A 14,046-nucleotide genomic window follows, 5' to 3' on the forward strand; every position below is an offset into this window, starting at 1 on the left:
TGCGTTTTGTAACTAGGCCATGAGTGCAAATACAGCCAGCCAACATATATCTCCATCTCTCTCAGGCTGGAGTCCCATGGTAGCGTTTTGCGTTGCGTTTTGTAACTAGGCAATGAGTGCAAATAGAGCAAACCTATATCTGTATCTCTCTCACACTCATGGCCTAGTTACAAAACGCAACGCAAAACGCTACCATGGGACTCCACCCTCACACTCAAGGCCTAGTTACAAAACGCAACGCAAAACGCTGCCATGGGACTCCACCCTGACATTCGAGTTCATTAAAAAAAGAAAATTGTTGTAGAAGGGGCTTTATGTTCCTACTATTTGTGACGTCACAGCATCGACAGGTGTGCAACAGTGCAACAAGTATTTGTATGCTTGTGTCAATGCTTGTTGTGTTGTCAAGCAACATAGTGTAAAACGTGTAAAATAATAAACATAAATTATATTACAACATATATTTATGTCATTTTTAAAAAATATATAGAATTGATGTGATTTCTAATAATAAGTGTTTTCAGTAAGTAAACTTTAATTATTTAAAAACATTCATTTGGGTTTTCTTTCAAGAAAAGCTGCATAACCTAAAAATTTTGATTTTTCCATTTTTTTATTAAATTTCCTAATTAAAGCTTTTTTTTTACTTTCCAGCTGCAATAATTACATTTCTAATGAGACTAACTTGTAACTAACAAGTTTAAATACTATTTTTAAAGAGAATAAATTGAAAAAAAATTAATTTTCTTTTTCCGGATATAGATAGCAGTATTTATAATTAATAAATGCAACGAAAAAGTAAAAATACATAATTTTTAAATCGTTTTTTAAAGTGACAAATATTACTGAGAGAGTAATATAATAGTAAAAGAAAATTTTATTCTAGATTACACGGGCAAATTGTAATTTAATAAAAAATAGTTTATAGCGTGAATAGATATTAAACACGTGGTTGCATTGTAATTAGGGTTATTTTTTGCTAAACTTTATTACGAGTGAATTAGTAGGAAATATCTTGCAAAATGCTTACGAACGGTTGTCAGACAGTAAACTTGGACACTGAGATTCGGAAACTGCAGCCGCTTCATTTTGATAAACTAGCGTGGCTCCTAAATATCTCTGATGGCGATTGGAAAAAATTCATGTTTATCATACCTTCGGACAATTCTGGTCAAAATAAATTTGGCATTGATCATCTAAAGTGAGTGTATTTTAACTATTGCTATACAATATTCGTTAAAATTGTCAGTAAAATTTGATTTGAGATTTCTTCATTTTATTTCTACAAAAAATGATTTATTTTCTCAAATATATTAACTTAAATTTTATTCTCCACAAGAAAATAAAACCTATTAAAATTACGCAAAAAATGAGCCCTGAAAAAATGAATTAACTTAATTATTAAGTAAGATATTAAAAAATGGTTCAATTTGCAATGTTTTGTAAAAGTACAATTTGCACTTGATAATGTATTTTAAAAAAGTAGCTTTCAAACTAAAAACAGTAGTCATCGAAAAATTAAACTTAACGACCAAAAAAATTCGTTTTAGACACTTCACAAAATTGACGAAAATTCCATTTTATATTTTATTTTCCTCACTTTTTCCTAATTTTCATCAAAAATATTTACTTTTTTTTTATCCTGCTAATAAATTCAACTCCTGCAACGAATTTTATTATTCATCAAAGAATTTAAATATATTTAGTAAAATAATTTAATTCTTGACAAGAATTTTATAAAATTATTTAAATAATTAATTTCTTTCGACTAATTTTATGCTAATTATAATTTAAATAATTGAATTCCTGAGAAATTGTTATTATTCATGAAAAGAATTGAATTCTTACGAAGACTTTTACAAACAAATTTTTTAATTGAATTCTGCATGGAAATTTTATGAAAATAGTAGATATTGAAAATTATTGAATAAATTGCGAAAAGTTTTTAAAATAATTAAATTTTACGAAGGATTCTATACAAATTCTTGAAAATAATAATTGAATGACTGTGTGGTATTTTATTAAATTTTTTGAAAATCTTTGAATTCCTAAAAAGCATTTTATTACTTATTTATGAAAATAATTAAATTCTTCCGAACAATTTCATTAGAATTTTTTTAAATAATTAAAGTTCCAAGAAGAAATTTATTTCTTTTAAAAATACTTGAATTCTCGTAATAATTGTTATTTATGAAAATAAATGAATTTTGCAAAGAATTTTATTAAAATGCCTCAAAATAATTGAATTTTTGGGAATAAATTTATGTAAATTAATACTTGTATTTAAAATAATTGATTTCTTTCGAACAAGTTTATTAGAATATTTTGAAATAATTGAATTCCTGTGAAAAATTCTAATATTCTTGTGAATAATTGAATTCTTCCAAATAGTTTAAAAGGAAACATTGATTTTACATAATTGATTATTTCGAGGAATTGAAATCAAATTTTTAAGAATAATTACGCATAAATAAAGTATTAAAAAAAATTTTAATCCTGCAATCAGTTTTATTATTTATGCAAATAAATGAATAGTTGCTAAGAATTATATTAAAATTTTCAAAAATAATTGAATTCCTGAGAAGCATTTTATTATTTATGAAAATAATTGAATTATTGCAAAAAATTTTATTAAAATGTTTAAAAAGAATTGAATTTCTGTGAAAAATTTTGTTCCTTTTGAAAATAATTTATATTCTTTATAAGAATTTTATAAGCATTGTTTTAAATCATTATTTCTTTTGAAATATAATAAATATTATGAAAATTTTATTTTAAGTAATTGAATTCTTGTGAAAATAATTGAAAATAGCATTAAAAATAATTGAATTGTTGCTTGAAATTTTATTTTATTGAACAATTTTATTAAAATATTTGATAATAATTGAATTTCATTGAAAAATTGTAATATTTTTGTAAATAATTAAATTCTTTTAAAAAAAATCTAAAAAAACATTTTTTTAAATAATTGATTTTTTTGAAGAATGGAAATTAAAGTTTTAAGAAAAATTACATTTTTGAGCAATTTCTTTAAAATTGTTTTAAAAATAATTGAAATCCTGCAATGAATTTTATTATTTATCAAAATCATTGAATAGTTGCGAAGATTTTTATTATAATGTTTAAAATTAATTGAATTCCTGAGAAGAATTTTATTATTCATGAGAATAATTGAATCATTGCAAAAAATTTATTAAAATGTTTAAAAAGAATTAAATTTCTGTGAAAAATTTTGTTACTTTTGAAAATAATTGAATTCTTTATAAGAATTTTAGAAACGTTGTTTTAAATAATTAATTTTTTTCTAAATATACCTAATAAATATTATGAAAATTTTATTTTAAGTAATTGTATTCTTGAGGAAAACTTTATTTGTAAAAATTATTGAATTTTTCGTTTAATTAATTTAAAATAGTAATTAATTAAAATTTTTCGATGAATTTTATTATTTATGAAAATATTTTAATTCTTGCTTAGAATTTTATGAAATTTTTGTTTTAAAAATTGAATTTCCTTGAAAAATGTTATTATTAGTGAAAGTAATTGAATTATTGTGAAGAATTGTATGAAAGTTTTGTAAAATAATTGACTTTTTCGAAATTTTTTTGAAAATTATATTATTAATCGAATTTCTGTGTAAATTTTATTATTTATGAAAATAATTGAATTTTGGATGAATTTTATCAATTTTTTTCTTAAATAATTGAATTCTTTTGCAAAATTTCATAAAAATACTATAGAAATTGAAAAAATTTGAATTTCGAATATTTTTTGAAAATAATTGAATCGGTATCACTTTTAGAAAAATAACTCAAGTATAATCAAGTTTCAATTAACGACAGTATCTATACTTTATTTTTAATAACTACGTAAAAAATGTTAGAAATTTTAATGTAATTTTAATCTCATAATGGAGTAGTTGTTATAATTCATTTTAGATAACCTTGGTTATCGTGAAGTAAATATTTTGAATTTTTAAAATATAAAAGTAATAAAAAACCATTTTATATTGAATACTTTAATAAACCGATAATTTATGAACAGAAAAATTTAGTATTGTGGAAGAAGGATCTAATTCGTCATTTAGATCCGTTTTCCAGTTTAAAAAATAATTTGTCAATTATTTTTTTAAATAAAGAAAATATTAAAGAAACATTTCATAGAGCAGTTTTTTTTCGCCTTTAGAAACAATTTTTTTTCTAAAATAACTTAGTTTCACTTTGTTTTCTAAAAATATATTGTCTTGTGCAGTTTAATAAAATAAGCGGTGAACTGACAATTTTGACAGTAAAAAAAATTTTCCCTCATTATAAAATAGTTTTTTAATTCTGAATTTATTATTTTTGAAGCCTCATTGAACAAGCATCTCGACAACAGAAGAGAGGATGTGCGGCGATATTTCTCGAGGAATGGAGCACGATGGGCAGAAAGAGGCCGACTTTGAAAATGCTATTAGAACTTCTTAAGAAAGCACAATTATTTAGAGCAGCGGATTATGTATCAATGAATATTTTAAATAGTTAGTAATCAATTTTTTCTCTTATTCTTAAAATTTTAATTTTATGAGTTTTTCTATATCTTTCTTTCGTATCGTTTTCTTAAAATAGTGGGGCGAACAGAAAGGCCTAATGAAGGACCAGCTGCACCAATTGACTTTTCATTTTCGGATCTAGAAAGTGTAAAAAAAAAATTGTTCATTTAATTTTTCTTTTAACCACAATTGTCTTTATTTTAACAAATTTCTTCTTCAATTTTAATTCTAATCAAATTCTGATAATGCTGAAACTTTTCTTTTTTTTCTAAATTTTTCAATGTTTATTAATGAAATATTAATTTACTAATTTGCAATTATTTTTCAGATATTTTAAATATAAAAAAGAATGTTGACTTACAGGAAAGTGACATAACGGAAAAGTCGTCAATCTTAGGGGATGTGCATGAAGAGAGGAGTGTTTCAAATGAAGGCCAAAATGTCCCAGTGCCAGAAGAAGAAAGGAAAATTGATGCTCCAATTCCTGCCTTCCTGTCGAATATGACTTTTAGTAATGTTGAAGAAGACTCAGCAAAAATTGTCGAAATTCCAAACAGAGTAGCAACTCTCTCTGACGCACCTCCGGCTGTTGACAAATCACAAAAGGTATCGACATTTTTTATCTTTGTTAATTTAACATTTGGAAATTTTGAATATTTTAGAAACTAAATGACAAGTGCCATAACCAGGGTGTCCAGCTACCTTGAAAACCTTGAAAACCTTGAAAAGTACTTGAATTTTTTTTTGCTCCTTGAAAACCTTGAAAAGTACTTGAATTTTATGACAATACCTTGAAAAATTAAAATTTATAAAAGTGAGATTTATTTCCTTGATGTTTTAAGTTGAATTCTCGTCAATATTTCCATTATCTTTATAAATATAAAAATTCTTCGCCGAAATTCAATTATATTCAGGTACTTTAATAAAATTTATTGCAAAATACAATTATTTTTATAAATAACAATATTCATCACGAGAATTCAATTATTTTAAAAATTAATTAAATTCTTCTCAGAAATTCAATTATTATTTTAAAAAAATCAAAATGAAAATTTTGGTCAACATTTCAATTATCTTTATAAATAAATAACAATAATCTTCTATAAAGTTCATTTATTTTGTGGAATTTTAATAAAATTCATTGCAAAATTCAATAATTTTAATATAAAAAATAGAATTCATCACAAGAATTCAAATACTTTTAAAAATTTTAATAAAAATCATGGCAAATTTTCAAATTATTTAAAAAAATTTTTTTTTCTTCGATGGTTTTCAATATTCTTTTATTTTAATAAAATTTCACGAAAGAATTTAATTATTAAACAAAAGTTTTTAAAAAATTCTTCACAAACTTTCAATTATTTAAAAAAAAATTTTTTACATTCATTCAATTATTTAAAATAGAATTTGCATAAATTTTTTCGCAAAAATCAATTGTTTCAAAATTTTGCATTAAATTCTTCGAAGTAATTCAATTATTTTCAAAAATTTTAATAATATTCATTTAATAAAATTCGTTTTAAAATTTGGCATTAAATTCTTCGCAGTAATTCAATTATTTTCAAAAGTAATAAAATTTAATTATTTTCAAAAATTTTAATAAACCTCATTGCAAAATTTCAATTAGTTTCAAAAATTTTTCTTAATTTAATAATTTGTGTATGAATTATTTTTAATCGAAATTTCCAAAAGAATTCAATTATTTAAAACCAATTTTGATTGATGTTTCTTAAATCTATGTTCTTTATATTTCTAATATTTTATCAATAAATTGTATTTAAAGTTGTTTATGAATAACTAATTAACTATTGTATGTATGTAGAAATTATAAAATTGTTTATAAATACTCTCTAAATTTTAATTAGTGAAAATATTTACTAATTTGAATTAGTTACTGACTTCTTGCTTTTTAATTAGTAAATTTCACTAAAAAATTAGTATAAATGATTATTTATTAGTAAAATTTACTTATTCAAAAAAAAAGTCAGTCATTAAATCAAATTAGTATTTAAACTTAGAGAGTAAGTAAAAATTTACTTGAAATAAAGTTATTGAAGAAAACTTATAAAGAGAACTTACTCTATTACACTCGATTATAAATAAAAATATTTTGAAAATTAGTACCCTAAAAATGGACCTTGAAAAAAATTATTTTGCACCTTGAAAACCTTGAAAAGTCCTTGAATTTTTTTTTAAAGAATCGCTGGACACCCTGATAACGAAAAAGGTCACAAGCGCCAATTTTTCAAAATTGAGGTTCAAAAAAAGAATCAAGTAAATTAATTCTCACATTTTTTTAAAGGCAGGCTTCGCACTCATCTACTAAAATCTACTATTTACTACTTTTTTTACGTTATGAATATTCGAAATTTAATAATTTTCAATATCTAGTATTTTCATAAAATTTCGCAAAAGGGTTCAATTATTTTTAAAAAAATTGACAAAATTCATCCAAAATTCAATTATTTTCATAAATAAATTTCCTCAGGAATTCAATTAATTTTGTGCAACACCTGTAAGGAAAGTAATACTTTGCATGCCTGTAAAGTAGGCGCAAAACAGTACTTTGCTGCACTAGTGCGGCAAAGAGCTTACTTTGCTGCACTAGTGCGGCAAAGTGGTTATTTTGCTGCACTAGTGCGGCAAAGTTCTTAAACTTTTGGGTTTTTTTGGTGATATACATAGGTATTTGTTTTCTATTTGTAGAAGACCGGTTTTTACAGTAATATACGCGTAAAAAACCATGAATATTACGTGCGGTAACATACGTACCAAACCCTGCTAAACAGTACGTATGTTGGCGTCAACTAGCGTTTCCAAACAGCTTTTTTATCAAAACCAAAAGGTGTTGCACAAAGTACTGTGTGCAACACGTACGAAAGAAGATTTTCCAACTTCGTGCAAATTGCCGCCCTCGCTTCGCTCGGGACAGCAAACTTTGCACTCGTCGGAAAACAGCTTCTTTCTGTACTTGTTGCACAATATACTATAGAATAGCATTTTCAACAAACTAGCGGAAAAATAAATTATTTAACAAAATTTTTATACAATTCTTCACAATAATTCAATTTCTTTCACTAATAATAATATTTTTCATGGAAATTCAATTTTTTAAAAAATTTTTTTGATAAAATTCACAGCAAGAATTTAATTATTTTCATATAATTAATAAAACTCTTCGAAGAATTTCAATTATTTTTAATACTATTTTAAATTATTTAATCGAAAAATTCAATTATTTAAAACAATGTTTTTAAAAATCTTATAAAGAATTCAATTATTTTAAAAAATATTTAACAAAATTTTTCACAGAGATTCAATTATTTTTAAACATTTTAATAAAATTTTTTGCCATAAGTCAATTTTTTTATGAATAACAAAATTCTTCTCAGGAAGCCAATTATTTTTGAAAATTTTAATAAAAATCTTAGCAATTATTCAATGATTTTGATGAATAATCATCGTAGGATTTCAATCTTTTTAAATAAAATTTTACAGGAATTGCTCAAAAATGTAATTTTTCTTAAAAATTTAATTTCCATTCCTAAAAAAAAATCAATTATTTACAAAAATATTAAAATTTTTCAAAGATATTCAATTATTATCAAATATTTTCATAAAATTGTTCGATAAAATAAAATTTCAAGTAACAATTCAATTATTTTCATAAATAATAAAACTCATCAAAGAATTTCAATTATTTTTAATATTATTTTCAATTAATTAATTCTTTTCTAGAATTCAATTATTTTTGCATAAGTAATACTATTTTTTGGAGGAATTTTTAATTTAATTTTGGAGGAAAAATTTTAATAAAATTTCTCGAAATAATTAAATTACATATCTTCGTAAATTAAATAATAAAATTCTTCATGAGAATTCAATTATTTTCATAAATAAAACAATTTTTCGCAGGAATTCAATTACAATTTTCAATACAATTTTAATAAAACTACTGAAAAGAATTTAATTTATTTCGATTTCAATTCCTCGAAAAAATCAGTTACATATTTAAAAGAAAGTTTTTTTTTAAATTCTTTAGAAGAATTTAATTATTAACAAAATTCTTTGCAAAATTTAATTTTTTTATAAATAACAATATTCATCGCAGGAATTCAATTATTTTTTAAATTAATAAATTTCTTCTTGTAAATTCAATTTTTTAAAATAATTCTAATAAATTCTTCGTAAGAATTTAATTCTTTTCATGAATCATAAAAATTTCTCAGGAACTGAATTATTTAAATTAGAATTTGCATAAAATTAGTCGAAAGAAATGAATTATGTAAATAAAATTCTTATCAAGAATTAAATTATTTTTATAAATATTTAAATTCTTTGATGAATAATAAAATTCGTTTGTAGGATTTTAATTTATTATCAGGATGAGAAAGAAGTAAATATTTTTAATGAAAATTAGGAAAGAGTCAGGAAAATAAAATATAGAATGGAATTATTTCTAAAAAATGCTTCTTTAACATTTGTAATTATTTTTTAAAATTTTAACTAAAATTCCACTTTAAATCATAAAATGATTAATTATTTTAAAAATTGGCAACTATTCGTCTTTATTGTGTTTTTGAGAGTTAAATTTCCTTGCAATTCACTTATTTTCTTATTTACAAATTAACTATCAAACTTTAAAAATAGGATAAAGCATAATATCTTAAAATGGATTTCAAAAAAAAAAAAAAAAAAAAATGGATTTTAAAAATGGATTTTTTGCCTATTTTAATAATCAGCAAAATTTTTAAAAATGCTTTTTCGTCTTCTGCTAAATCATGAAATTGGTGCTTGATTGTTTTATTTGTCATGTCATATTTCAAATTAAAAGTAAATAATTTTACTATATAATGAAACTCGTATCATTTCAATTTAAAGGTTCATCAAGTGGGAAATGGAGAAGCCTATAAAATCCCTGCCTTTCTGGCGAATGCAAGCTTTAGTAATTTGAGTGAAGCTGCTGAGAGTACACAGTCCGGAATAGTCAACGAAGCAAGTAATAAAGATTCCAGTGATTGTGAAATTAAAGGGACAATACCTCGCTTTCTCTGCGAGTCGTCTTCATTAATATCGCCACCATCCGCATCGCAAGACGAAATTGCTTTCATCAGTTCTGGAAATTTTTCACAAAACACATTGAAAGATGCACCTGCTCAAGGCAACGTATGTTATTACAATTATTGATAACTATTTTAATATAATGACAATTGCAATTGATTTTCATTTAAGAACTTTCATCCAAAAGAATGCAGTCTTTAAAAAAAAATCATTTGACATTCAAAAATTTAAAGTTTATATTTGAAAATAAAAAATTTTGTAAAATAATAAATTGAATATTATTTTTCGTGCACTAGCGCTAATGTCATTTGCTAGCTCATTATATAAAAATTAATTGAAGAAGTAATTATATTTGAAAAGTGCTTTACATTGGTTTACGAGAGGGTTCACCAATTGATTGATAATTTTTTAAGGTCTGCATTTTCTTGGAAAAATCACTAATTACCTTATTGACTAATCTTATTTTCAAATAGTACAGAGATGTGGGAAATGAATTACCATCTTCGAAGGAAAATCAAGAAGCTTCTCAACTTCCAATCCTTCTTAATAAAGTGAGCCTTAGTGATTTCAGTGGAGTTGTAGAATATGGAAAATTGAATACTGAAAAGAGCTCAACAAGAATTAGATTTAGTTCACAATTTGTCAAAGAAACGATTCCTAAAATTCCTCATCAAGAAATTGTTCAATCGAAGACATCACACGTTTCACATCAAGAGCCACAAGAAGTAACTATATTCATTTTGCTTAACAAATTGGGGGTCGTTCATAAATCATGTAGTTTTTTAAGGATTTATAAATATCTATCTATAATACACACTTTTTTCTTTATAAAATATAATAATAATCGAGATATTCCGTCCTAACTTAGAAATTCTGAAAAAGTGAGGCTTTTTAAAAAATCGTAATTAAAATTTTTTGAAAATAGTAATCAGGGTTGCCACAGGTCAGGGAAATCAGGGAAAAGTTAGGGATTTTTAGTAAAAGTACTGGAAAAAGTTTAATTTTTAAAATTCATGAGAAAACTCTGAATTTTGATGCTTTTTTTTTTTGTTTAACTCGTAAACTATGAAATTACCACGAATTTCAATACAAAACCTTCAATTTTTTCTATTTATGGCAATAATTTCTTTTTCAAATATTCTTTAAGAACTATCATAAAATTATTACTTAAAAATTATTTAATGAATCATTTTTACAATTTTCATAAATACTAGATTGATACAAGAATTTTTGTTAAAAACACTAAAAAAAACTTGTATTTTGGAAAAGTTACAAATAATTCCAGAAATTCAATCATTTTCAAAATTTTTAATAAATTTCTTTGAAATAATTCAATTATTTTCATAAGTAATAAAATTCTTCTCTGAAATTCAATTATTTTAGAAAAATTTTTATAAAATTCTTGGGAAAATTTGAATTATTTTCATAAATAATAAAATTCATTGCAGGATTTTAATTATTTTTGATACAATATTTTAATCAAATTCCTCGAAAAATATAATTATTCTTAAAAATTTTATTCAAATTTGTCAAAAGAATTCAATTGTTTAAAAATTTGTTGATAAAATTCTTTATGAGAATTTAATTTTAACAAACATTCAATTATTCAATAAATTATTTATTTTTTAATTTAAATAATTGTATTTTTCTATAATTTTCTACTAGAAATTGATTTAAAAATGAATTACCGAAAAATCGATTTATTATTTATGAAAATAATTGAATTATTGCAACGAATTTTATAACATTTTTTTCAAATAACTAAATTTTTGAGAAATTTTACTACTTGTAAAAATAATTGAATTCTTGCGAAGGATTTTATTAGGATTTTTGTAAATAATGTATTTTTTTTTTAATTTTATGATAATTTAAATTATTACAAAACATGAAGAAGGCTATCACTCCGAGTCTTCGACTCGGAGTGATCGCCTTCTTCAAGTTTTGTAATAATATTCTTATTAGTTGTTGAATTTCAAAAAGGTTTGAATTTGAATGTTATGAAGAATTTAAATTCCTACTGAAAAATAATAATGATTAAATATTTATTTAAAAAAGAAGTTATTGATGTTTTTGAATAATTTTACAATTAAAGAAATTTGTAAATAAATGTAATAAAGCATTTTTTTTTTTTGAGTAACTAATAATTTTTATAGTGAATCAGAATATTCTTTAGGGTCAGTGAAAAAGTGAAAATTTGGTCTGGAAATCAGGGAAAATTAAAATTAAATATTTGTGACAACCCTTTAGTTCAACTCCCGAAAATAATTTTTAAAAATTGAGAAAATAGGAAAATTTCTCAAATGTCATTAAAATACATTTTTTATTTCAAAGAATTTAATTTCCTTACTTTCAAAAATTATTTTAAAAAAAAACTTAAAACTTTGAAAAATAATTGAAATAATTGAAATAATTGAAAATTTGAATTTTTCATACTTTTAACTGACAAATTTGTAGAATTAATTTTTTTGAAGTTTTTAACTGAATTTTTTTTTTAATTATTTGAAGTTTTTATTTTCCAATTTAATTGAAGAATTACCGAATATTCTAAATTTCGTAAAATTGAATTATAAACAAGTGGGATTTGAAAATTTTCAAAGTACTTTTTCAAAAATTATTAAAAATAATTGATTTAAAGAAGAATTTTAGTTAAAAATATTCTGGAAAATAATAATTGAATTGAAATGATGAAAATAATTTTGAAAAAGTTGAAGTAATAATATTCTTATAATATAAAATAATAATTTCAAAAAGGTTTGAATTTTGCAATTTTTGAAAATCTTAATTTTTTATAGAAAAATAATAATAAAATTAAATATTTATTTAGAAAAGACTTAATTGATTCTTTTCGAATAATTTTACAATTAAAAATATTTTTCGAGTAACATTTTTTCCTTTATTTTCTAAAAATTCATAAATTTTCATTTTCATTTTCAATGAAAATTTGTAATTGATAAATAGAATTTATAAACATTTTTTTCTTTATTTTTAAAAAAAACTTTGAAAATAATGAGTTTGTGAACAATATTGTTATTGAGAAACAAAAATTATGTATAAAATGGGTATATTTTCGATTTTTTAATCATAATTTTTTAATAATTAACAATTTTCTATAAATCTAAAGGAAAAAAATTTACATTATTTAGATCAGTCAAACGAAATTTTTTTTTGAAAAAAGCATATAATAGACAAAATGGGTATAGTTCACAAATGATGTCACGTTTTTTGGGGAAGGGGGGGGGGGGGGGTCTAAAATCTCGAAAAATTGCGTGACATCATTTGTGATCGCTCCCTTATTTGTTAATCATAACTTTTTGTAAATTTTCTAATTTCAAATATTATTTTTATTATAAATCATAAAAAAGTACTTGCATATTTTTGATTTGTCAAACAATATTTTTTAAAGAAAAAAAAAGGGAAAAACAAAAACTAACTTAAAAATGTGGATAATCAGAAAAAATGAAAGAATGAATACGAAGATTATTATAGTTAATTAAAATGTATATTATTTTAATTTTCAGAGTAATAAGATAAAGGAAAACATTCATTCGTTGCCATTTCACAATGAACGAGTTTCTAAACTTCCTGCTTGTCTGAACAACATGAACTTCAGTAATTTCAGTATTATCTCCGAGGGCGATCAATTATCCTTCACGAATGGATTAAATTCCGATTCAGTTGACGTGTGAGCAGTCAAATCTGTACGATATTTATGAAAAACTACCTCTTATTCTCTTTGAATTCTGAATTGATTTCAAAAGTCGTGATTTTGAATCTCGAATTAACTTGATTAAGAAAAAAATATCAATTTTTGATCTTGACGATTACTTCCTAAAATGTGATATTAAATAATGTACGAGTACCGGACGGAATTCTTGTCAAATTATAAAGCTAAGAAGTTTTCTTAAAAGAAAATTCCACGCTCCTTAAGAATTTCGGGTTTCTTGAAACGTGTTCAATGGAGGTTTATATTTGATTACTCTTTAAATTTTAAACTTAAAAAATTTCTGTACTTCATACATTGTCGACGTGCAGAAAATATTTCGTTTTATGAAAAATGTAAGTATTATTTAAATGTACAGATGGCATTATAAAGTTTAAGTTCAATTGCAAATTTAATCGTATTTGTAAAATTAAGTTTTTCAAGTAAAAAAACAAGTACAAACAATATTCTTGTCGACACTGGAAATTAATATAATTTTTACAATTTAATATTGTAGACTTTACTTTCATAAATATGTTAAGAGTACTTTCCAAATGGATTTATTACTGAATCACATTTCGTTTAAATACTTATACAGGAAGAGTGATTAACTAGTCAGTCGATGTCGATATAATTAATTGAGGAAGCAAACTTTACTTTTAACAAATTGTCGTTTTAATGAAAAAAGTAATTCGAAAAAAATTCAAAAATAGAGTTATACGCAGTCTGACTACTAGTGAATCAATCATTTTGT

At 22.7% G+C, this 14,046-nt stretch overlaps 1 protein-coding gene across 3 annotated transcripts; it reads left to right on the forward strand.

Moving 5' to 3' along the window:
- The first annotated feature begins 306 nt into the window (after nucleotides 1-306).
- LOC122507475 (protein Tube) lies at nucleotides 307-13,757 on the forward strand. 3 transcript variants are annotated; one of them, XM_043620205.1, is made up of 8 exons: nucleotides 314-523; nucleotides 655-1,201; nucleotides 4,350-4,519; nucleotides 4,608-4,678; nucleotides 4,895-5,137; nucleotides 9,413-9,697; nucleotides 10,066-10,317; nucleotides 13,111-13,757. In XM_043620205.1, exons 2-8 carry the CDS (start codon nucleotides 1,023-1,025, stop codon nucleotides 13,276-13,278), a joined length of 1,368 nt encoding a protein of 455 aa, XP_043476140.1. In that variant the 5' UTR covers nucleotides 314-523; nucleotides 655-1,022; the 3' UTR covers nucleotides 13,279-13,757. The 3 variants fall into 3 exon arrangements, with proteins under 3 accessions (XP_043476141.1, XP_043476140.1, XP_043476142.1); XM_043620207.1 differs by having other exon boundaries at nucleotides 316-523; nucleotides 1,044-1,201; XM_043620206.1 differs by lacking the exon at nucleotides 4,608-4,678 and having other exon boundaries at nucleotides 307-523; nucleotides 4,860-5,137.
- The last annotated feature ends 289 nt before the right edge of the window (nucleotides 13,758-14,046 follow it).

This window comes from Leptopilina heterotoma, unplaced genomic scaffold (assembly GCF_015476425.1).
Source record: "Leptopilina heterotoma isolate Lh14 unplaced genomic scaffold, ASM1547642v1 Lhet_47, whole genome shotgun sequence".
NCBI classification, from domain to species: Eukaryota; Metazoa; Arthropoda; class Insecta; order Hymenoptera; family Figitidae; genus Leptopilina; species Leptopilina heterotoma.